Consider the following 27127-nt stretch of genomic DNA (forward strand, 5'->3'; position numbering starts at 1 on the left):
AGTTACCACTTAAATCTTACAATAGACATTAGTATATTTCTGTGAAGATGTTTTAACTACTAATTTTTTAACGATTAACAAAGCCCGGTCACCCGGGTATAGCCACCGGTCGGTCGCAGACAGCAATGGCGACCCAACCCGCTACCAATTCCAGATGAAGCCCTCCGTCCGAAGATCCACCGTGATAAAACCTTTAACTCGTACACAACATTATATCACAAATGATACTCAAACCGGCGACCTCCCTTAAGAAACCGTAAAAAGTCAAAGGCATATCAAGAAGCGTTTAAAATCGAAACCATAAATGAGACCATGCATCGACTGAAAATAATAATAATAATCAAAACCGTAAATAAAACCAATTTTCTACATTCAAAGTTTCATGGTAGTTATTCTAATTTTTGTTTCATTTCGGTTTTTGGTTTTTCTTCGGTTTTAGTTTTTATAAATTTGTTTCGTTTCAGTTTCGTTTTAAACGGGTTTAACTTTTTTCATTTTTTTTCGGTTTTTACAATTTTTGTTTTCGGTTCGGTTTCAGATTTATCGGTTTTAGTTTTTCAGTTTCATTTAGGCTTTGTTTTAGTTTTATTGGTATTTGGTTTTATTTAGGTCTTCGGTTTTAGTTTTGTTTTAGTTTTTTTTTCAATTTAGTTTCGTTTCAATTTTTATTTAGTTTGTTCGGTGTTTAGTTTAGTATCTATTGAAAAATGAAATAATATGGAAGGTTCACAAATTAAGTAAAAGGTTCACATGGGTTTCAACTTTCAAGTATTTTGAAGTTATTGAAGCTTTATATTTTTTTGAATCTTCACAACAACTAATAATGAATTCGCATTTGGTAGAAAGGATTTCAAAAGCTAAGAATGTTGTATGTGTTACCCTTCATTTTCTTCTTAATCTGCAAGTGTGTTATTATTTTCTTTTATGAAAAATGAGTCATTTTAGAAATGTTTTTTGATTTGCTTTGGCTCGGATCAAAACGGGTCATTTTAAAAGGGTATCAGTTTAGTTCGGGTCAACGAGTCAATATAAAAGGGCATCGATTTCATTATGGTTTCAACGGGTCTTTTTAAAATCGCATTGATTTGGTTATGGTCATATCGGATTAATTTAAAGGATACCGATTTGGTTCGTGTTTAAATGAGTCATTCTAAAAGCGTAACGATTTGATTCTGGTCAAAACATGTCATTTTAAAAAGGTTTAGATTTGGTTATGGTTCTTAAATGAGCTTTGAATGTGCTTCAGTTTATGAGGGTGCATGACTTTTCACATGAAATGTAAAACCAGTTTTCGTAGTCAGTTAGTTACTATGTTTGTTAGATTGGTATATGAATGTTTATGTCGTTAACTGTGTTCCCGGTCTATGAATAAAAGAAGCCCGAATCATTCTTGGATGCTTATCGGGAATCTTTCCTGGATGCTTATATTCTGATTTGCTTGCTTTCCAGAATAATGTTAATGAAGTTTGTTTGTTTGTTTTATATTAATATTAGTTTTCAAAGAATATGAAGTTTATGTTTTAAAGTTTTAAATTTTCGTTGTAAACATTCTACTATATAAAGTCATTTTTTTGTAAGTTTATGTATTTAAGTATTTTGTTTATGTATGAATATGAATTGCAATTAAAAATCATGTTGTTTCAAAAAATATATTAAAAAATAATTTATCGTTTGAATTTGTATATATGTTTACTTGACGATTTGTATATTTCCACCCGTGTCGTGCACGGGTCAATAACCTAGTAACACACTATATTAAATCATCTTGAAACATGATAGAGAAAGTTGCACCTAAGAATAAAAGTAGAGAAATTTGGTAAGATAATTATAGTAAATAATTAAGATTTAACAATAACAATAATTAATATTAGGTGATGGTGCAGTGATTGGGACCGGATGAAGGTTTGGTCTAACTATATAACAATCATCAATTAATGCACCTTTCAATCAAACTAAATATGGGATAAACCTCTGAGATTGACATCCACAAGAATGTCTTCCATATTTTTATTTACAAATTTTAGTTTTTAATTTAATATTTTGCACCCTCAAATTGCTGGCTTTATGGTTTTGGCATGTTCACTCCCATGATTCTTGTCATTTTAAAGTTCAATCCAATCTTCTTTTGGTTTGTTGTTGGCCATATCTTTCTCTTTATCAAATAATATCCTTAGTTTTTTCTTAAGAATATCTTAAATTGAGCCAACAAAATTTGGTAAGAACCAATATTATTATAATAATATAGTTCTTATAATTATAAATATTTATAAATGACAAACACAAAGGAATAACAATAATTTACATAGATGGCTATTCGAATTCGGGTGTCTAGAGTCTCGGATATTCGAAATTATGGGTTTCGGATTTGGATATCCAAACGAATATCTGAATTTTTAAAAAATAAATATTATTTATTTATTTTTAAGTCTTTTTAAGAAACTAAAATGTTATCCTAAAACAAACATTTCAAATAAATATTCAGGGGTTTCGAATAACTTTTTACTTTATGTTACTCTTAGTTTTTTCTTATATCTCTATAGTTAAGAGAAACGCGAAACAATTTTGCTACAAAGTTTATCTTTATATATCAACAAACCGGCCTAAACAGTTTGAAAAAAAGATATGCTTAAAATACAAACGTTTCAATATAAATATATAGAAGTAAAGAATCAATTAGTTCTCTGTTTCTCTTTGGTATATCATATAGAGACGAACATTTTGTAGCGAGTATCTTATCATATTCAGTATATTTTTCAAAAGTTCGATTTGATATCAATCTCCCTAAGTGAATCTAACATATTATCTTTAAACATTATAATTCAATGAAAACATTTAAATTGATTTAGAAAATGAGGTTTAGTTTTTATATTAATTGTCTCTATCTTGGAGTAGTTGAAGCATTATATGTAAAGTGATTTGTGCAAGTGGCGTATCTTGCCATCTAAATTATTTTTCTCCGTGAGTGGGGGTACAACTTTTGGACGCGTGGATTAAACAAATAATTATTGATTTTATACAATTTTAATTTATTGTATATAACAATTAAAATAATTTTACCTATTAAAATGCGCCCGTAATTTTTGAAATATATAACTTAACCATTAAAAAAATAAAAATCTTGATAATAGAATTTGTTATACTTATTTTTTTCATAAATTTTAAGGTATATAAACATAATAATCAAATAAGGTGCTATAATAACGACACATCAGACCACATTAAATAAACGTGAGTTGACCGTTTAGTAGATATTTAAAACATTACATAAAGCATATGCGAAAAACTTATGTAAAGTTCTATAAATAACAAAACTATAGTTTATTGATTAAAGATCTACATAGAAAACAAAACTTTGTTGGTCAATTAATTTCTTGTCATGAATTTAAAATAGTTTTAATTAAAAATTATAAATAAATACTTAAAGTATTCAAAACATTATCTATAGTTTTTCTTTTTGGAATGCATAGGGTATATGACACATTATGCAATATATAGGTCACTTTTGCTCAAGTCTTCCTCATCTTCGCATCTTCATTTTCTTTAAAGCTTTTGGATACATTTCAAAACCATTCATCTTAACTAAGGTAACAACATCTCATATTCATTCTAGTAACTTCTAAATTTCTAAGATATCATTAGTTCTCATCTATCTTTGGTATCAACATCTTATATTTATTCTAGCATCTTTTTAACTTCTAACATATTATAAGTTCTGAAATGAAACTATAACATATTTACATGATCCACGTTAGGTTCTCTACCGGCTTGGATGGCGGCAAACGAGGAGTTGAAGGTGGATGTGGAACAAGTTCACGTGATATCACCGCCTTCGGGAGGTGGAGGTCTAGCAAGACAAGGTAGCGTATCGAAAAACAACTGTTTATGTTCTCCTACCACCCATGCAGGCTCGTTCCGATGCAGGCTCCATCGCACCCCCAGCGGCATTCAACGTACCAAGAGTATTAATTCAGATTCTAAGACTGATGATCATAATGGAAATAACGTTTAACGACACCACGAAAATCGTCATGGTGCCATGATCCTTGTCTTTCTTTTTTCCTTTTCTTTTTTGTTCCAAAATTTAAGTAAATGTAAATGGTTAAAGAACCATGACATGTTTTTCGTTTAATATGATTATATATATGTGATATGTGTATATTATCGTGTTAGTACTTAGTTCCGCTGGTCAAAATTAATTTCTAATGTTAAAAAAATGGTCAAATGTGTTAGTCAACCATTTGAATCCATATATTGTTAGTTAATTTGTGTTTTAGTCTTTTATTGACTTCTACATCAAGGGTGGTTAAAGCTTCTATGGGTTGACTAGCCTTCCTAAAGCTTAATAAGAAATTGTGTTCAATAAATCGTTTGGGAACTCAATGGACTTTAGCTTGACTGAGTCGATCTCGAGATTAAGATTAGAAACCTGATGAAACTCGATTGGAGTTTGAGCTAAAATATGAAAATAATTAAAAGATTTAAAATAACCATATGAATACGCATGACAACCTTGAAAACGACCGGTCCCGACCAGGGGGGGGGGGAGGGGTGTTGGAAGATTACTATGTTAAAAGAAAGTACATATATTTTAAATATGGTTTTTTGTTGCAATGAAAATAGTGTTGGTATAAGTGTATAACAATTTCAACTCCATGGACAAGCGTTTTAGGGCCCAGTTCTTCGTTACTCTTTACGTGTCTAGAATCTATAGGGGTTTTCGATGATGCCCTGTAAACGATTAACATTGATCACGTAGAAGACTAGAACAATAAATAATGTATAATTTTATAGTATTCATCCTTCATCACATCTATAAGACATATATGGGCCATGGGCCTATGGCTTGTGTAACATGTTCCATCTATTTTGGGTCTTGGGCCTTACCTTAATATGCATATTGCATTATTTAGGCATGGGCCTTACCTTAACATTCATTAATACATACTATTAATAATACTAACTATACTACTATCAAATAAGGATCCATATAATAGTTAAATATTTGTGAACACTATTCTTTTGACTCAATTTTATATGTGAATATCCTTTGTATTGGGTGATTAAGCTAAAAGAAAATTATGAGTTAGACGTACCGCTGTAATACTTAGACATATCAATATAATTGAGTTAGATGTAATATCATAAAAAAGTTTGAGTGCATTACTGCAATCAACCGTGTATCATATATCTTCAACAACAAGGCCGACTTTAAGGGTGTCCTGGGTTGATGATTGCAGTATCGCACACGACCCAAAATTTTTTCCCTCGTTTTGGATATAGCATATATAAAAAATTAGAACCTAATAAACATTTACAACAAATTAGCCTAATAACCATATAAAACCTAATTACCATTTAAAATAGACTAAACCCAATTTACAAAAAAAAATTCTCCACAACCGGATTTTTAAAATTGATTAGTTGAAGAGCAAAAGACCAAAGGGACGTGGGTGATGGGACGATCATCACTAGACTCACTCGAACATATGATCATCCACGGTCGGAATTGAGAGAAAAAAGCCGATTTGTATATAAGTTTCTATTTTAAAGGTCTGTTTTTATCAGTCACACATGATCTTCGAAATCTACAGACCGGCCTGATAGATGTGGAAGTTAACTAATCTATGACTTGATACATTTAATGGCCTACACACTTTAGATGATCTTAAAGTGTTATGTTCAGATAATGTCACATACGAATTTATAGGCAATTTGATCACATTTGGCCCTACACCAATATTCACATATAATGGTCAAATGGACATATAAGTTAATATGCAATTTTATGAACTATAAGTCTTCTGGTTCAATGTTAGTTCTCACACACTCTTCTTTTCATAGGATTGTAAGTAGGGGTGTAACCAAGCCGAGCCAAGCCTGAGCTTGACCTAGGTTCGAACCTGGCTCGTTTTGACTTACAAGAGCTAGAGCTCGAGCTCGGCTTGTTTTGATCACTTTTTCTAAATTTCAAGCTAGGCTCGTGAGTTGCTTATTCAAGCTCTGGGTTCCAATATTATTTATTAAATAAGTTATATACGTTTTTTTAATCTTTTATATATTTTGAGAAAAAAACCTTAAACGAGCCTATGCTTGGCTTGAGCTCGGTGTGTAATGTGAAATAAATACATAGAAGTCCAAAAGATGTATAACTTAAGAATTCGTTCGTTAAAGAGCCTAAACAAGTTTCCCATATAAGACTCTAGCTTGACAACCAAACAAGCTTTATTTGAGACTTGAACTCGAAAAAGTTTAGTTTGTTTCCAGATTTTTATCGATCTGAGCTTGAGAAACGGCTCGTTGATGAGTCAGTATGACATATGGCGGCTCATGGAACACACATCACAATACTAAGCATGCCTACTTACTGCATGTAGATATACTCATATACATATATACATAAACATGTTGTTTCTTACAAATTTTATCATGTGAGGTGATTGATACACCATAACAATCAACTTACATAAACCAAAATGTGTGTGTTTTATTTCTTGAAAAATAAATTAAAATTTAGTTTATATTATCTTATTTGTAAAGTGAACAAAGAGATAAACTTACCAACACTTTATTAAAAGACCACTCCTTCCAAAATTCTTAAAACTTACTCTAATTGGACAAGAGCAATTATGACCATCAAGTGTGAAAAAAACCAACCCCAATAGCAAATCTCAAGTAGTCAACTATGATAATCCAACCTCCATAGGATGCCATCTTTGGTCAAAAAGTCAACCTTCAAAAAGTTGAGTTTATACTATGTGAAAAGAAAATTGGAAATTAATAATTGAGCTATAAACTCATGGACACCGGGTTTGTTGTCAGGCAGGCTGTATTAAAGGCAGAATTTGAAAAATTGCTAAGCACAAAAAGGCATGTGTCAAGAATTAACATGCCTGTATTCCTTTTTGCTTTTGATACATTTGGGTCCCTTGCCCTAGATGTTGTTACGTTTCTGAAAAGATTCAGCAGGTCGTGCATAGTAAAATATCGACGCCAAAATTGTAACTTTATTTTTAGTAGGATCGAATTTGCCATTCAAGAGGGGGTTGCCTGCCTCAATAAAAGACTGGTGCTAAGGAAATCAATACTTTGCCCCTCATCATTGACTCACATCTAAAGTTTGAATCTTTGTGTCACAATCTTGAAAATTACCTTATATTTCAAGAAAAATTTTCTTCTTTTTTATTTATTATCATAGATTACACCCACAATTCACATTTTCAATTCTCTAAAGATTACAAGACATTTTTTTCAAGAAAGATGAATAAAATAAAATAGCGAGTTACCCCGAGTAAAGTTGTTTAAACATCGTTTAGCTTTTCTCACTTGCGGTTCGGTTGGTTGACGTTGACCATAACTTACTAAACATCCGTTTGGGGTGAGTAGGAATCGAACAAAGTTGCTTTACTTTTGACGAGTTAGCTTTCGAGAGCCCATTGTGAAAATTTTCATCCAAATCGTCGTTTTCTGCTAACTTCATTCTTAAAGTGGAAAGATTAGAACTTGGTGACTTGAGGCCCGAAACACTCCATTGGTCTTCGGGTTGGACCATGCTTCGGTTGGTGCTTATTGAGCCCGGTCTCCTTGATGCATCGTCTTGGGCGGCTAATAATGCTTTGATGTTTCTGGGCAGGTCGGTCAGCTGACCACCCGCCATGGCTGCCCGGGCTTGTTCAAAGAAAAGAACTTGAACCACTACTCGCAACGGGAGAAGCTCGTTTTGGGCTGCGTGCATGCACATTTCCATAGATAACTTCTTGCAGTCTAGTGTTCGACAAAGGCGCTTCCTTTCGGTCTTGTTGAGGTTCGGGTGTGACTGCATAATAACAAGAATCACTAAGGGTGGCAATTTCCAAACACGACAAGAAAATAATCATGCTTTGTTAAACAGGTCAGCCTGCCAAGTTGTTTAGCTAAACACGTCGACCCAATAAACCGTTTTTGACTCATCTAACCCATTTTTTACACCCCATCAAATTTATTAACACGTTTACAACTTGGTTATCACCCACCAACCCACTTTACACATTTAGATAAATGAATTAAATGCATTGACAGGTCTACACCTAAAGTGTAGGTGTCATCCGACCCCTGTCAAAATATTTTTTTAAAGGTATATATATGTTAAAATCATGATCGACCCCTATAAAATTTTGACACCGACCCTCTTCCGACCCTTGTGAAATTTTTTCCCGGGACTGGACTTAAGCGGGCCGTGTTCTAGTATGTTTTTGGCACAAATAAAAATATGGGCTGTGTTTGGGCTGAACAATTTAACCCATCAACCCGTAATTCGTTAGCCCACCAGCCCGACACGGATGATACCGCCCTCATAAATCAATCAAAGTAAAAAATGATGGAAATTATGTTACCTTGAGATAAATGTCAATGGCTTTGTAAAGATCATCATGATCTAATCTAGCAAAATCAGGAATGGTTTCAGCTAAAGCAGTAAACTTTGACAATGGCAAATTAACATCTTTAGCAATTTCTTTCAAATATCCATCAATAAGTTTAGCCACTTTAATCTTTGAACTATGAGATGATGTAGATGACCTCCAACTTTCTTGCAACTCAAAATCACCATTATTCGCAGACCTTGACCTCCTATGCCGCTCAAACCGGCCCTTGACATGTGGCGGGCTCGTTGGCGGGCTTTGACTTTGCAGCATAAACTGTTCGAAAATGGTAAATATTACTTCAACATCATAAATCATGTCATTAGACGTACTCGGGATCAACATATCAGGAACCGTTGCTTCGTCTAACTGAAGCCCGATCCGTCTAGCTAACTCGGATCTTGATGATGACGAGGCCCGAAGAATGTTGGCTGCTTTTAATAGTTTCAACAAAAAGCTGCAAGAAACCGAGGCCCGTTCGGTTGGAAGCAAACTAATAATTGACTCCAAAAGCAACCGACTTTTTGAATTTGAATTTGAATTCGTTGTCGGCTCGGTGCCCTGCTTGCGGTGCGCGCATATAATGTATATATGTGTGAACCCTCGGGTGGGCAAAAGTAACATTGCACTAATTTTGACGTTATTTTACTAATCTCGTGAAAATTACGTTAAAAGTGATGGAAGGTTAATCATGCATCATGTGGTGGCGTTGATAGCCGAAAGACAAGGGTACATGCACCGATCAGCCAGCGTCCCGATGATTGAGTGCTATGTGCCTTATGTCCAAGGCTTGATGCAAAACTACTATAGAGCCGGGGGTCTCACCGGAAGCAGCCTCTCTATCCCCATGGGGTAGAGGTAAGGCTGTCTACATCTTACCCTCCTCAGACCCTACCATAGCTTTGCTATTGGTGGGATATACTGAGTACGATGATGACGATGATGATGATTCGTTGTCGGCTCGCCATTTTCAAGATTCCTTGAAACATTTGGTAGCCATTTCGATGCATAGATCCTTAATGCATCACCAACAAGACTCGCTGGCACTTTCCCGCCAGATTTCAAGGCTATCATTGTTCTCCAATAAAGATCAATGCCTAATTCAGAAAGATCCTCAGCCCACCATCCTTTACTTCCATTTCCATTTCCATTAACTGAAATGTCATCTTTGTCTCTGCCTCACCTCGAGTAGCTATGCGATAAGCTCACTTTCAAAGGGTTAGAAAGGACTTTGGACGCGATTGCTTCGATGCAGCGGCTAGTAATGCCCAAATCTTCAGACCATAACTGAAAAGATTTGGTGGTTTGCAGTGTAATAATCGAGTCTTTCCAACCGTTGAGGATGCAAGAGTTCAAGAACACATCAAGTTTGTAAACAAGGTTGCCTTTTTCGACTTCTTCGGTCATTTGAAGGTATTCGGCTGCACAACGGGGCTGATACTATGTTGTATGCACTGAGTGTGATTGTGATTCCATAACAGAATTTTGCACATAATTCGAAAGACTCGGTTCCTCCTGGGAAATCTGGGAGTTGGATGATTTGGTGTTGGGTGGATTCAGAGGATTCAGAACAGAGTTTTTGTAGCCTCAAGCATTTGGATAATAGTGGAAACTGGTTCAAAGAGAAAAAGACAGAACATAAAGATTTGAAATTTTTGTGCTTTTAAAGATTTTCATTAACTATAATAAGTTAACAACAATGTTCATCTAGTTTTATAGAAAAAATTTAACAAAAAATTCTGAAAAAAAAAAAAGAAATTTTCAGCTGTATTTCATAATTTATTATTATTATTATTTTGAAATTTTCAGCTTTATTCCATGATTTGATACAAATTCTGAAAATCCTTTATGTGGAATTGAATAAAAATTGTTAAATTGGCAAAAAAAAAAAAAAAAAGGAAGTGAACTGCAATTAAAGATTGTTACCTTGTGAAGCAAATATCTTGTTCCATTCACTTGAACTACAAGATCACTAGAAACCTCAGAGGAAACTGACCTGAATTGATACAAAAAACATTTAAAAAACTTTTATAAAAAAAAAAATTGTGAATTACAATAATAAAAATATAAACTTGATATGTATACCTTACTGATTCTGAATTGTAGAATGTATCAGGCCTAGAACCAAGTTTCATAAACTTCATGACTGACTTATTTTCTTGTGATATATGTACAATGACTGCAGATCAATCTTTTCTTTCTCATGAAACAATACCTATATTATATGAACCAAAAAGCATAGCACAATTAGAAAAATTGCAAATTTCCCATGAAATCAGCCTAACACACACATGAAACTCGCCGTTCAAAAATAAATAAATTAATTAATCAAGAATTCCCTAATAAATCAAAGATATTTTTTTTTTGTTTTTTTTTATGATTTTGATGTGGGATTTATTTGGTTGCAAATAATAACAGAGTCCCAGAAAATTTGAACAAAAACAGAGTATTATTAAAAACTTGTAATAACCTCACAAGATTCTTGAAGTGAACATAAACCCTAAAAACTGGAATTCCTTTAAGATTTTTATGTGGGTTTAAAATGCTGTAAACAAAGACAAAATCCCAGAAAATATGAACCAAAAAGTGAAAACAGAGCAATATTAGAATATTGCAAAAATTCCCACTTTCACTTGTTCATAACCCCACCAGATTCTTGAAATCCACCAAAACCCTAAATAAAATCCACCAAAGAATCATATGAAATCTTCAAGATTTTGATATGGGCTTATAATGTTGCAAATAAAAGACAAAAAACCAAGAAAAATAAACAAAATTTCAAGTGATTTCATTCAAATCTTGGCACTTTTTTTTTTTTTTTTTGTTTTTCATTAGAAACGCATTAAAGATTCTTGATTACTCAAGATAATCACCAAAGACACAATTTTGATGAATTTTGGCATCTTTTGTTCATTTTCTTGATTACACAAGATAACCACCCAAGACACAACTTTTATGAGCTTTATGCAGCTGTTTGTAAAAACTCTTTTTTTTTTTTAAAGGTGTTTTGATTTTTGAACTACCCATTATACTAATTTTGACGTTTCAGGCATAAGGGGCGAAGGTTACGAAGGACCCGGGGTGTTCCCTGCAATCCCTGTTTTTTCGCTTAGTAGTGTAAATTTTCTTGATTTCTTCAGAAAATTTTTATAGGTATTAAGTCCGGACACAACTAAAATATTTTTCTATGACTTCGGCCACCCCAAGCTTCACCACTGCCAGACATGACTCATACAGGTTTCGAACCTGAGATCCCTGAAATCTTTAAAATGGAGAAGAAAAAGATACAATTTTTATGAATTCTTGATCACACAATATAATCACCAAAGACACATTTTTTTATGAGTTTAATGGTGTTTGTAAAAACTAATAAATGGGTACTAAAGAATAAAGAAGAACCTTAAATTTTGAAAATGAAGAAGAAAAAGATACAATTTTTATGATTTCTTGATCACACAAGATAATCATCAAAGACACAATTTTTATGAGTTTTGTGAAGTTATTTGAGAAATCTAATTAATGGGTAATAAAGAATAAAGAAGAACCTAAAATCTTAAAACTAAAGAAGAAAAAGATACAATTTTTATGAATTCTTTAAAAGAACAATCAGTCATACTTACACAAGATTACACTAACATTCTTGATTACACAAAATAATCACCAAAGACACAATTTTTATGAGTTTGATGGTGTTTGAGAAGATTAATTAATGGGTAATAAAGAAGAACCTGAAATCTTGAAAAATGGAGAAGAAGATTGAATGAGAGAATAACAGAGGAATGTGGGAAGCAATCAAGTGTTCATAAGTATGTGAAAAATGCCAGCATGCTATGTATTGTATTTGAGAGTAAAAGTTGACTCCCACGTGCTTATCCTGTGCCCACTTCTTGCATAATTGTTGTCACACCATGCTATGCATTATACAACTTTTTTGGCAAAATATGCATATATATATATATATATATATATATATTGGTTTTAAATAATATCAACTATCATTTTTTTGTTGCTACGTGTCCTGATTAATGAAATAACTAGTGACAGTCTTATTTTTTAACATGTTTGCTTCCAACGATCCACGACTAACGGAAGCGTAACTCAGTTAGGCACCGGTCGCCGGAAAACTCAATCTTTTCTTCCCAAACCTCTTTGAAACCTTAGATCGGACCTTTAGGAACCTTTTTTTTTTAGTAAAAACCCCAATTATTGAGGTCAAGGGAACCCTAGGTGGTGGTGTTCAGGTTGAGTTTTCAGCAAAAAAGGAGTTTTTTGGCAAAAAAAAAAAAACGTTTTTCCGGCGGCCGACTAACGAAGTTACGCTTCCGTTAGTCATGGATCATTGAAAGCAAACATGTTAAAAGGTGAGACTGTCACCAGCCATTTTGTTAGTTGAGGCCAACAATGACCAAAATGCAATAGTTAAGATTATTTAAAACCAATATACCAAATATATATGCATTAAGTTTAGTCTAAAATGATGGTGTTTAATAATAATAATAATAAGTGTAATACTGTTAAAGCACAAGATTTGGTACATGTACAAATCTTTAAGATTGAATAGAACAACCATGCGTGTGTATCGTTAACTTACCTGTTACAACACGGTGTTTATTTACTAACAATAAGAACTATTATATATTTGTAAGGGTATATATGAAATTAATCCTAATTATTATTGAATTTGTTAGCATATTTATTTTCGTCTTTATCAATAATAATGATGAGGTTGCTAGGTTGGGTACCTTTACGGGTCGGTATTTTATCGGGTTAGGGTCTAAATCTTGATACCTCTTCTTCCTTGAGTCATCTTGTACAAAATGATTTGTAGCAATGATTTCTATTGCCCTTAATCATGAGCTTCTCCTCAAAGAAAATATAATAAATAAAAAGATTCAAGTAAAATGCTTGAAAATTGTTTAAGGGGTCTACACAAAAGGAGAGAAAAATCAATTTGTTAAGTAAAACAAAATACTTTTTAGGCTAAAGAATATGAGAATATTAGTGTAGGTGGATGGAAAGATAAAGAAAGAGGCAGGAATAATACTTTATTTCAAGATTTCAACTATACTTTTCATGTTTTAGAAGGGCTACAAATGGATAATTTATAGTAGCCACAAGTGAAACTGCCTTGTATCGTTGGTTGCAACACTTTCACGCATTTATGACAATGGGGTCGATTGTGATTAAATTGAAGTTTTATTTAAACAAATTGGTCCAACTCTTGATGTTTATTCAACTTATTTGAATGGTTTGTATAAGTTGTTTTGAGGTGTTAATTACATGTCCTTTTATAGTTGGATATGCTTGTTAATTGATATGGCTTTTTCATAGATGTTTTCTTCATTCTAGAAGATTTAGATCTCAAAATAGATCAATTTTCCATTTTATTTGTTTTAGGTTAAACAAAGATGTAGCATAGGTGATATCCACTACTTTATATGGGAATCAAATAGTTTCACCTCCAAATTTGTTTTCTTTTATACATAAACTAGTTTTAGAGCTTGTATTATATACGTGATAATTCATATAAAATTATAAGTAAAACAAATAATTATATAGCATATATAAAAAAAAATTTAACATCTACGCTTGTATCTATATAATATGTACATAAATTGATTTTATTTATATCACAAAATGGTTTTTTTAAATGAACTTAATAAAAAAATGTCCGTGCAAAATCGTACACGAGAAAGCTTCTTTCTATTGAAAAATTCATTCTCGGTGCCATATATGTATAATTGAAAGAATTTTGGTTATGAATCAATTTCGAAAATAAGACTTCTCATACGATAGTAGTTCTAACCACTCAGCCTAAATACAAAAGTGGCGTTACCTTTATTGATATATTTATCAATTTACCACCCATCAAAGGAAAGTAGGATATTAAATTGTAACAATGGATGTTTTTTAAGAACTATGTTTTTCTGAGCTACACCATAAAAAAGATGCTGATAAGTTTTAGAGGCCTTCTCGACTTTGTCATAATGACAACATAAAAAGTAACATGTTTAACCCATTCAATTTTGTGAATATTTTGTTTCATTTGAGCATAGTTTTGCATGACATGCTTCCCATACAAAGTTCTGATCACCATTGAAGGAAATTTAATGTTGATATATATAAATATTTGAAATTTGATAAAAGTTAGAAGCATTGATAGGCATGTCGAAAGTGTCACAATCTTTTCTTAAGTTTTAATAGTTGAGGGAAAAATAGTCAATTTGCCAAATTCTGAAACTTTTGATTATTTTAAAAAATGCCCTTAAAAATAAACTTGAAACCCGAATCATGTTTAAAATTATAACTTTTTATACTTTTGACATTTTAAAGTCAACACTTTGAACCCATAACAAATTTGACGATAACTCTATTTTGCATTAACTTTTAAAAATACTCAAAATTTTCATTTTTGACCCGTAACAAATTTTGACCTAAATGTAGTTAATTTGTACCAAACAATATATTTACCAACTTTTGACACATAAAATCAAATTTAACTTCCACAAAAAAACCTGAAACAATTTTCATTTGAGAAACATGATTTGCTGTTAATTTTTGGAATTCACCAAGTATTTTGAAATATATAGTAAAATAATATGTTAATATTTATATTTATAAAAATATATAGATATTATATAAATATAGTGTAAAAGGAAAGCGAATAATTATTGATTTATTACATATATTAGGCTATATTAGTTTTGAAGGGAAAAAATTATAAGAATTAACCAAAACATGATAATTATATCTATTTATTTTACTTTATTAGAATAGGTAGATAAAACATAGAGTTTGTACCCATTATTGAATGTATTACACTCTTTTAACATTTAAATTCTATTTATAATATTTTATATAGTTTCTTATTAAATGAGATTGTATAATATCAAGTATTGATTTGTGGGCAAATAGAACTCGTGTTAATGATTGGTGAAAGTTTTATACAATAAAAAGATTTAAACAGTATTAGAACCTTATTTATTGGGAATCACATTGTATGACAAAGATAAGAAAGATGAGATAGAAAAGTGTATGACCTTTAATTAAAAAGTTAAAGGTTCTAGTCTTATTTGATATATTGTGTAAAAAAATATTAGTCGTTTAAAACAATGTTCTTTTATTTGACTAGGAGAAAAGTGTCGATTATGGTTTTAAGTAAAAAACTTTTAATCATTTTGAAATTATGTTATGGATGATTATAATCTAATGGATTTTGATGAAATTGGTTCAATTTGACCTAAATTTGCTTCTTGTTTTTTCCTTTTTACAAATTGATATTTTAAGATGATAATAACTTGATGCGAGTTGCATTGAATTGTAACACTATTAGGTTTTATCCTCCGTATTGTGGGAGTGTTTTATATTTTTCGTTTTTTAATATTTATTTTTTGTATTTTAAATTTCTTTATTTTAATAAAGTTGATAATATACTTAGACCATGTTTGGGATTTCTTATTTGCACCTTCTTTTGACTTATATAAGTTGTTTTTGATAAGTTACTCCTTCCAAATTTATCAAAACCTCATTTTTTCTTCTTTAAAAACTTAAAAAAATCACATTACCCAACATGTTTTTAACTTATAAAAGTTAATAAGTTATAAGAAGGAAAAAATAAGAAATCCCAAACACCCCGTTAGAGTTTGATGATAAAAGGGTTTCACAAATAAATGATATGTTATAACCCGTTTAAAAGCTATCTGGATTTGGTGACCCATGACCCGCTTATTTTTTTACTATAAATTGTTTTTTAATTATAAATAATATCTTTTTTTAAATTAGATATTAATTTTTAGTATATCCCTATTTTATAGGATTTTCACATCAAATATTTGGTAAGATTAATTTTTAATTTAATGAGATGTTATAACTTGTTTAAGAGCTATCTGGGTTTGGTGAGACCCATACCCGTGAATTCGGGTCAAATGCATGAGAAGCCTCCATTTACAAATAAAACAATCTGGTGGATTGAGAAAATTTAGAGAGCAACCATAGAGCTTTTAAAAGCTTTAATTTATATATATTATAAATTATAAGTGTTATGAAAGCTTTATCTTAGAATTTGGAATGGTGGAAACTAGTGTTGAAAAAATTGTTTTACAAACGGGTCTCTTTTGTTTGAATTATTTGGTGTAATGAATATGAATGCATATACTCATTTAATGTGGCAAGAATTATGTTCAAGTAAACTCAAACAGTCAAATTGGCCAAAAGATCTCCTTTTTAGTGAATTATTGGTGTGACTTGTGGTTGTCCACGTATTTATAAGACTTAAATAATCTTTATATCTAGGATCCACAAATTTAATTGCTGGTGTACGAGTTATAATATGCATTCAAGAGTATTAGTAGAGTATGGGTGTTCTATGGTAAAGTTTGGAAATAAAGTTTTTATTGTTGATCATTGATCTGATAAATATCATAAAGATTGTATATAGTGTTGAAGTCAAACTATCATCTTTTGGTCGCTTTCAGTCTCAACTAATGAATTGTCTGCTGACGGTACCATTTTCAATGTATTTGTTCTCAATGGTCCATGACTAACGGAATCCTAACGCCATTATTTACAGGTTGCCCAAAAAACGTTTTTGTCTAGTAAAGTCATATTTTTTTGCCAGAAAAATCAACCTGAACACCGCCACCACCACCGACTGAATTAATAAATATCAACACACACTATTATTATTATTATTATTATTTGCCTTCCTTTCTCCCATTTACTCCTATCAGATGAAGAATTCTAGCGAACCACCATCGTTTCATGATGGTCGATCGTAGAGCTAAATTTGCCATGACATTTTATAATGTTTTATTATATTATGCAATCTGCATACAGTGATTTTATGAATTCCAAGCACCTTAGATCTATGTGATTCACTACAGACCCGTCTGGTTTTTATCACAGTATTTTTCTTCACTTTTTGATAAAAGAAAATCCAAACTAGTTTGTAAAGGTTATGTATGTTTTGCGGGAGATAAACACGTGCTTTAACTTAGTTATATGCTATTTGTGTTTTTGATATATGCTTTTAGGTGGAGGTTCACCAAGAACTAAAAGGTAAGGTATGACCCTAGTTGAATGAATTCAGGTGGTGAGGCTCACCAAAAGTTTATTTTGTAAATGATACGTTACCTTTATACCATACAATATGAGACAACTTACATTCCATAACTTTATAGGTTTTGATGATTAAACATTACAAACACATGTCAAATTTATTGAGATAATTTAATATTAAAATGTGAACGTTAAAAAGATACATGAAATATGAATGATAAGATAATTGATTATATAAAATTCCAAGGAAAAACTAACATTAGTGATGTGAAATGTAATGCTTGTAAAGTGGGAGAAGGTGGAACATTATTGAAATAATAATACATTTATGGTTAGGTAATTAGTCAAAATTGTAACAAAAGTGGTTGATAGTAGTTCACCAAGTGTTGGACTTTCTTAATCCCAAGTTGGACATTGGTTTTTGTCTAAAATGTACCCACAAGATTATGATGTTAGAATCTTCAATTATAATGGATGTTGGATATAACTAACTATTATAAATAGTTGTAGAGAAATATGATAAGAGTATAAAATGTTTTTTTCTTTAAAAAGTCATATTGGAATAATTATATTGAAATAGTGTTGGAATAATTCTTCTCAAGCAAATTATGTATAAGTGGGAATAGTTCTAACATCATCTTATAAAACGAGAATATTTGTGCAATAAGACAAAAGGTTATTGAATTTTAGAGTGCTCATAATTATAGCATACTAACATACAATGTATAAAGGGCCATTTGGTTTCTTAAGAGAATACCACAAGATCAAAGTGTCAATCTTTTTGCATTTATTTGAAATCATCCATACTTTTTAGGTGGATTTACGGTGAGCAAATTAGGTATGATTTACAAGTGTTGCACCTTTCTAAGGGCTTAGTTCATGATAGGAGTTCGTAAGGACGTAGAATTAAGGTTAATGACTTTTAAAGAATGACACTCCTGTGTTTTATCTTTGTCTCAGTGACTTATATTCTGTTACATTTTACGTGGATTTTGCATGTGATTATCTTTCTCTATTTATGTCTCTGTGTTCTATGATGCTATATATGTTCGTAGTTTACTATGTCACTATGTTATTATCTTTTTTGTTATTCGTGTATGTATGTTTGTGTATTATTTGTGCATGTTCGTAGTTTACTAAACCAACTTGACCGACTTGCCAACTTAGGTTCTTCTATATAGAATGCTGCAACCCTTGTGAGGAAAACATCTACAACCTCTAGTCCCAGTCTATAATCAAACCAAATAGCACAATAATCCTTTTATAATTAAGCAATGACCGACTTGTCAACTTAAGTCCTTTTATATTAACTGACTTGTGAATATGATTGAGAATTACGAACACAATCAAATTCGACATTTAACTAATTTATAAAGTGTATGAAAACTCGATCGTGATCGTATAAAAACAAAAATATAACAAAAAAGATGTGAGAGAACTAGAAGTGGACCTAAATGTTGAAGGATATTGTAACATTCATGGAAGGTGAGTATGACCCAATTTCGTTGAAATGGTTCAATCAATGTCCACACCTAAACGAACCACTATTGAAAAAAATGTCAAGGTTAAAAGACAATAAGTAAGGTGTTGGTTCAATCAATGTCCCAGACCGGCTCGTGTGACTAGGACCCAGTTTTGGTTGGGGTGAAGTGAAGGAACCCATGTGTGGCAGTTTTGGAATTATGTGAGACAAGTGTGGCAAAATGGGGATTCCACCGTGTGATGAAGTGGCGTCCACTTAGGATCTTCTTCATGCTTGTACGGGCAGGGTGTGGGGTCACTATGTGTTACCCTAGCGGGGTTACATAGAGGAACATGTGGGTTCCATCATCCACCAATACGAGACTTTTACATGCCATATACTTTTCATCTTGAATTCTAAATGTTTGGATACAAACACTAACAATGTCTAGTTTATGTTTATTTGTTTGTTAAGAAAATAATGTGTTCATAAATAGTTGTATTTGTATTAAGATAATTGGAGATTTGAAAAAAAAAAACCAGAGTGGTATCGCGAGTACTGTACAGAATTACCTATACATGCACCATGCTAATAAATTCGGTATGGAAATATGTACTAAGTTTTGTGGATAATCGGTGCGGGTATTTTCGGTACTGATCTCATCCCTATCACTTGGCCACCACCACTGCCGCCATCACCACCACCACCACTTGACTACCACCGCCACCTCCTGACTGCCAACACCACTAGATCACCAACATAAGCTGACCACCAAAACCACATATCCATCATCGCCACCACCTGATCACCATCGTCGTTGCCACCACCATTATTGTCTTCACCACCGCCATCGGACCACCACCACAGTCACCAACGCTGCAAATAGTCGCCACAATATCTTTTTGTGTCTACCAAACATCATCAAATAATGAATTATTCCATTTTCATTGGTTAATGAAAGATTACAATGGAATGATAATGATGCAGTAAATTCCATCAATTATTCCATTATACTATGCCAAATAGACTTTAGAACCTCTATTTTGAATTGGAAATTTGGATTATAATAATCCAAACTATTAAGTATTAATCAATAATAATCCCAACAAACAATATGAGTAGTAGCAATCCCAACTTTTCAGTTTAGTTACCAATAACAATCTCAATCTAATTGAACGTTAACTCCGTTAACTTTTTAATGATATGGCGTGTTATGTGTCAACTAAGCCCCTTGAACCTAGCGGGCGATGCCTCAAACACCGTCAAGGGACCATGTTAATTTCTCATTTCCTAACTGGGATCCGTGTTAATCATGATTATCCATTATTTGAATTTGAATAAATTTAATCAAGCCAAAATAACATTGATAACAATTGAGGTGGATCATCATATTTTATAACGGGATAAATTGCATGCAGTAGGGTTTTTATGTCCCATGCATGCATGCACAGTTTCATTAATGAACTTAAAAACAGTTGACATGTCAGCTGTTTCTGCCGGAGCATTATGCCGACCACCGTATAGTCTCAGTCTAGCTAGTTATAATTATGTGAGCATTGAATACACAAAAGGAAGATTCAAGAAATTCAAGTCAATAAGTCAATGCATGTGTGGCCTTTGTATAGTCACTGTATTGTGGCCTTTGTCTTACACCACACGTATAACAAATATCCTGTCATGTGTTTGTTTTTTGTTTGATTAGATTAATATTCATATCTTATTTGATAGTTATAGCGACCAAAATGTATTCTATCGGTGAATGTTGACAAAATGTTTATTTGATCAACGAATTCCTACAACTAGAACTTGTTGACTCGATCACTTTTTAATCTTACTCAACGGTATTTATAAACAAACTGATTATGTCACGCTTTTAAAAACCAACGGGTCGCTAGTTTTTTTAGAAAAAATCGCTTGCCCAGCGAGAAAGGGCCTGACCCTGCCAACCGCGAGGTGCAGGATACCAGGTAGAGAAAGCAGCGGAGTTGACGGGATTATTTAGGCGTCAGGCGAGATTATTTAGGCTTCCGACGGGACGGATTATTTTGGCCTCCAACGAGATTTATTATGGCGACCAACGAGATTATTTTGGGTAAGTGATAGATCGAATCTAGTACGTTGGTTAAAAATCATGTCTAGTGATGATTAAAAAGTGATTGGATGACGAGTTTTATGGTGGACATCGCGGGAATTGATCGGTCAAATTAGCATTTTGTGGATATTAACCAGTTAAATGCACATTTTGGTCATTTTTCAAGTTAAATGTCTGCATATTTTACGGTGTTTCCTATATTTTTGTACGTTTATTGTTCAAGAAAATATCTTTTAAGTTTATCCCATGCTTTAATACCATGAAAGTATTCATAATATTATTGATGAATAAACTAATTACAATCGTTATTAAATAGGAACAACTAATTTAGTACCTAACCCATGATTTATGAAATACAAGATCAAATAACATCTTCTAAATAAATATAAGTTTACACGTAATACTACAAATATATATATGGCTCCCTAATACTATTTTATGCTTTGTTATTCTAAGATTTACATATTCTTTTGCTTAATTAGTTAATTATATTGATCGTACTAATCCCCTCGGTTTAAAAGTTTTTACACCTCTTATTAACATTTAACAAATGCGATTGCTACATTGATGTAATGTTGTAATTCCATCTTTGAAAATAATGGTGTTAATAGAAATAAAAAATATTTTTTGAAGTGATTTTGCGTGGCTTACTTATCAGGGCTGCGTTGTAAGATTTTGTAAGTATTTGGGATGAACATGGGTGGTGTATTTGTGAGATGGATTTGGAAGCTATATATCATTGTAGTATTATTTGATTGTTATTCATACAAGTGTTGGTGTGCACATTTGATGTATCACCTTCTACTTTTCTTTTCCTTTGTATAAATTAGCCCCACGTGGCCGGTGTTTTATCAATTAATTGCTCTTTATATGTGTTTTCCTTTTCATATTTCACTCTCAAACTATATATGCATGTCTTTGGTTGTATATATTATGTGTAGGCTGCTTTTTTTGTTTTCTTATTGTTGTTGAGTTTTGTATTTGGTATAATATATATATATATATATATATATATATATATATATATATTACTAGGATATATCCCGTGGAATACATAAGTGATTAAAAAAAATACAATCAAAAGGTTAAATTTAATAATATATGTAATAACATTCCTTACCGTCTCAAAAGCATATTAATATATATATATATATATGTATATATGTATATGTCTAAAAATATGTTTAATACAACATATTTTTATCTTATGGATTCATAATAACATACCTTATGGAAAAATGATTTTGTTTTAGTAGTACAAATATGTAGATTAAAATTAAATAGCTTATTAAGTGTAAATTATAATTTTGGAAATTGTTGAGATGGAATCCTTATGGATAGCTTAATTAAAGGCCATGTGGAAACTATGTGTTGCTTTAATATAATAGTTAGATTAGATTAGATATAAAATCATGTGAGATCACTTCTAAATCTTCTAATAGTTAAAAATCAGTCCCTATGAAATATTTTTCCTTAAACGTGAGAAATAAGGTAATAACCTGCCATCGTCAATCGTGCACCATTCGTGGGTATACCAAAAATATTATAACATTCAAAAAATCAGTCCCTATGAAATACTTTTCCTTAAATGTAAGAAATAAGATAATAACCCCTTGTTAGCATTAAACATAGAAAAAATGTATGTAAATTTATTACAATTATTAAGTTAATTTCAAAGTTCATATAAATAAAAAAAGTGGAAATTTATAAGCAACTTGAAAGACAAGTTAAAGGCATAATTGAAAGGTGGTAATGCTTTGTCTTTCATCATTGGTACTAAGTTAAAATTATAAGAGGCTGCCCTTTGCCATAATGCTATTCTTTGGGTATAGGAAAACCATGGCCTAAAAGTTTACTTGATCACAATCATAAACAAGTTGAAACCAAATCTAACATGCCGTAAAATGTGATATTATTATATTTTTCCTTAAAACTCAAGCAATTTCATGGAATTTATGTGATCGTATCTCGCATTTACTTTACATAAACAAAATACATGGTAAAACAGAAAAGGAATAGACAGGGGATAGATAGCTAGTACTGAAAACAATTTTGTTTTTAGTTTTGTGACATAAGCTTATGATCAAAAAGAGCGTGTGTAGTTATAACTTATATATTATGTCATACGTTAACCACTTGCATAATATTACGATAATTATAATTAATCTATTCTGATTATATAAATTACTAAAATTCCTTTTTAAGACCAATGTAGTCGTTAATTGGACGGTGTGATTCAGACTAGCGATTAATCGATGCTTAGTTGAGATTTTATAACTATGCTTAAGACTCAAAATCAAGCTTAATCATCTAGACCAGCAGTTAATAGAAAAGAATTTAAACACGTAAATGAAGAAGCATAACCACCATTCATTTGGTCACAAAAAGTAAGACATGTGTTAATACAAGGACCGGAGAGACAAGATAATCCCAAGGTAACTTTATTTAATAAACTTTTTGACTGACACAAGAGAGCTGTGAACCTTTTTACCATATGATTCATGCATGTCACAATTTTCTTCGATTACGTTAAGGTACATCTTTCCTCATGCATGCTTATACCTTATCATCATAATATTCTCTCCCCACCTAATCTCTAACATGTGATGATATTCTCTCCCCACCTAATCTCTAACATGCTAAATATTTCCAAAGAAAACTAAAGTTTTTAAATTTATGATACTAATTAATTTATATTTTAAATGCTTGTATAATTGTGCACTTATAAATAGGGGTGCGCATGGGGGAGTTCACTTTGATTTTGGGCTAAAATCCACCAAAATCCGAAAAGTGTTTGAAAACTGTTTTGTTTTGTTTTATTTAATTTTCGGTTTGTAGCTCTGTTGGGTTTTAGTTTTTTGGTTGTGCTGTTTAAGTTTGAAAATTTTGGGACGGAAAAAAAAAGTTGGCTAAAAAGAATGATTCTGAACCTAAATGTTTTTTTAAGTTAATAATTAATTGATTATTATACATCTGGGCTAAAATATTGGTTTAATCTATCTATTAAACTTATATAAATTACTAAGAATTTAAAATAAAATAAAAAAATCTACAAATTCGGTGCGATTCATTTTTTCGGTTTTAGTTACATGTAAAACCAAAAACGAACCGAAAGTCAGGTTTTTATGAAAACTCGTTTTTGTTTCGGTTTGTTATTTTGAATTTTTCGGTTTCAAAACCGTTTTTTCGATCATAATATTATTTTTATAGTTCTAAATTGTGACAATAAAATAGAGTTAGAAAAGATAAAGACATGGCTCACGAGAGAGAGGCATTAACGTGCACATTGTGTGAAGTGGTACCAACCGATGTCCTACATTAAATGACACCAAATCTTTTACAAATTCGTTATGTTCCAAACAAACACACACAATTAACTTTGTGTTTTGTCTCATATCATCACCAACACCATTTTATTCTTTCTATTATTGTGAAATATGAAACAGAAAAATAGTGTTTATCAACTAATTCTATCTTCTTAACATTATGTTGTTGTTTCAAGTTCTCCTTTCCGATAAAAGAGTCGTTTTGTATGTTATATGTCGAAAGCATGATTGTGATACTATTTGGACGATAATGAGGACTATATTATTGAACGAGTTTAAGACATGTAACACGAACGATTATATCACGAGAACATGTAATAACGTTTATGGTTTTTATTATTAGCAAGGCAGGTGGCTTTGCCATCAAGAGATCGAACGAATGGCTAGGATCGAGTGAAAAACATCATCTACAATCAATATTAAAATGGAGATTTTTTTTATTCTTTAAACCCCTAAAAGAAATTTGTTTTTCTAAATAAGAAATTTGTTTTTCTAAATAAACTCATGTAGTGGATCAATATTCATTTATTCATTTGTGATCAAAATTTTGATGCATTAAAGTGGTGAAACAAAGGCTTAAAGCCCAAACTTTTTGGGCCCATTTTTTCAGGCTTGGCCCAAATTATATGAAACAAATACAACTTAAAAATCATATTTTGTGCAAAGGTATTAGTCTCATTGTATATGACAAGCCATGAGCAATGAGACCGGCGGGTCAGAATACGACCCGTTTACAATACGGTCAAAAACCCATTTATTCGCTGCTTCAGTGTAATGTATTCCGTCCCACATGATCATAACCGAAGGATCTTTACAAGATCCGACAAAGATCTCTTTTCCGTTATTACTTACAACTTTTCCTCCGCATCCAACATGTATATTATAGTTGTAATTTTGGCCGTAGCCACAACAAACTCCAAGAGGATGCTCAAATCCTACATTTTTACAAATATACAACCACGCGTTAAAAAAAATGAAATGTTTTCTTCTTATTGTTATGCATATTTACCTTGCGTCCGGGCCTGACTAATGAGCGTGTATCTTGCTTTATAGATATCTACATAGGTGATCACGGCCTTTGGAAGTTGTTCACGTAGCTTGTTCACGAGATCTTTTAGCTTGTGGTTAAAGAATCGAGCTAGTTCGTTAAATGGATTAGCACATCTGTTCATGTCCATTTGTTGTTCATTGATTGGTAGATGTTCCAATACATAGGGTAAACACCCGATGGGGCCGGTATTGTGTATCCAAAAGAATCTCCCTCCTTTGCCATATACATCCTATTATGAAACAAATTTGTAACATAACCTATGCAACTTGTAACAACTTGTTTCTTAAATAAGTTGGAAATATTAAGAAATGCCACCTTAACAACGGTTTCGAATTGACTTAGGATGTCAGGAATGGATGCTTTAACTTGATCGACGGTCAACTTTAGGAACAAACCACCCGTCAAATCGTTTTGCCCGATATCAAATGTGTATAGACCACACGCAAAAGCTTCCGGTTTTGGAACTAGTTCCTTAAACAATCCAACTATTTCAAGATTTACATGTTAGATATCATAAAAACCATTTACATGATCAGGAAATATTCGTTTTATTATTATTAATATTATTCCGTGCCTAAAAGCTTCTGAACCTGAATGCTTGACCGGCATTTAAACACGAGTAACCTATAATAAGTGCCGAAAACTAGAAGCAAAACAGTAATTAAAAAAAAAACAATTTTTAAATCAACCCATTTACCCGAAACCTGTTTTGACCTCTTTCGACCCAAACCAAGTTAACCTTTTTGAATCCACCCATTCCAACTTCCAATCCTAACCCATTCTTACTCGTGACCCGAACTTGTCCGACCTGACCTGTTTGCCAGTCCTATTATCTAGTACTCATTATTAGTTTTTTATTAAGTACTTGCATATCAATGTATCAATAAAAAGAATGTATACCTTTGCGAATAATTTGAGCCCTGACAACAAAATCATTGAATTGATATGACTGAACATTTAAGGAAATGGGGCTCAAACCACTTTGATGACGAGTCGTATTTTGCGGTCTAATGGTTGAACCACCGGTTGCAAAGTTGGCTCCATGGGTGAAGTTGGAACCCAAAGCATCTAAAAATGCACTAAGGTAGGGTAAACTCAAGCTTTGCACTGTACAAAATTGGAATTATTAGGCTATATGTTGTTGCTTAACTGTCTTAACTGTTTAACTAAAAAATATAATAAGTCCTGACACGTCACACCACATTGGCAATGTACTTTAACTCACTCTTTGACTATCATACTGTGGTTTAGCAAAAAAATAAAATAAAAATTTTAAGAAAATAAAATTAGTGATTGGTTCCATGGGCCTCACCCCTCTTCTCTCTAACGCAGTTAAGGGGGTGGGGCCCTTTTTAATGACCTACATGTAGAGGAGACGTTAGCCCACAAGTAGTTTTAAATCCTGCATACCTATAAAGTCGATGAGAAGACGACCATCGGAGACCCTACCGGCTGGACGATGAAAAAATGTCTCACCATAGGGCGAAGAAAACTGCCCGAAAGCTGCAGCCAAGCCACCGGTGTCTGAGTTTGAGTCGCCGAAGTTGAAAACCGCCGGAAAATAACATCTAAAGGTTGCACTTACAGATTTAGTTGATAGTAAAAGTAGTAAAAATAATACACAAGAGTCCATGGCATGGTTTCCAGTACTGAGACTTCAGAATAAATGCATACACTAGATCAAGATAAGGGGCAAATATGTAACTTTGCATTAGTGATGGTCCAAATATCAAGCATACATAT

General features: G+C 32.1%; 1 protein-coding gene and 1 pseudogene across 2 annotated transcripts; both read right to left on the reverse strand.

The window, feature by feature from the left end:
• Positions 1 to 7062: 7062 nt before the first annotated feature.
• LOC143566114 (BTB/POZ domain-containing protein At1g67900-like) lies at positions 7063 to 10634 on the reverse strand (annotated as a pseudogene). Its single transcript, XR_013141181.1, has 5 exons — positions 10482 to 10634; positions 10323 to 10392; positions 9329 to 10008; positions 8370 to 8952; positions 7063 to 7813 (listed from the first exon to the last, which is right to left on the reverse strand). The product of XR_013141181.1 is annotated as a BTB/POZ domain-containing protein At1g67900-like (transcript).
• A 14308-nt stretch (positions 10635 to 24942) lies between these two features.
• On the reverse strand, positions 24943 to 27127 carry LOC143566100 (GDSL esterase/lipase At3g26430-like). The gene is made up of 5 exons (XM_077052883.1): positions 26795 to 27127; positions 26285 to 26491; positions 25700 to 25869; positions 25343 to 25613; positions 24943 to 25268 (listed from the first exon to the last, which is right to left on the reverse strand). The coding sequence occupies exons 1-5, from the start codon at positions 27015 to 27017 to the stop codon at positions 25009 to 25011; spliced, it is 1131 nt and encodes a 376-aa protein (XP_076908998.1). The 5' UTR covers positions 27018 to 27127; the 3' UTR covers positions 24943 to 25008.

This window comes from Bidens hawaiensis, unplaced genomic scaffold, assembly GCF_021521415.1.
Source record: "Bidens hawaiensis isolate Kalapana, Puna unplaced genomic scaffold, B.hawaiensis_p1.1 tig00022693_1, whole genome shotgun sequence".
NCBI classification, from domain to species: Eukaryota; Viridiplantae; Streptophyta; class Magnoliopsida; order Asterales; family Asteraceae; genus Bidens; species Bidens hawaiensis.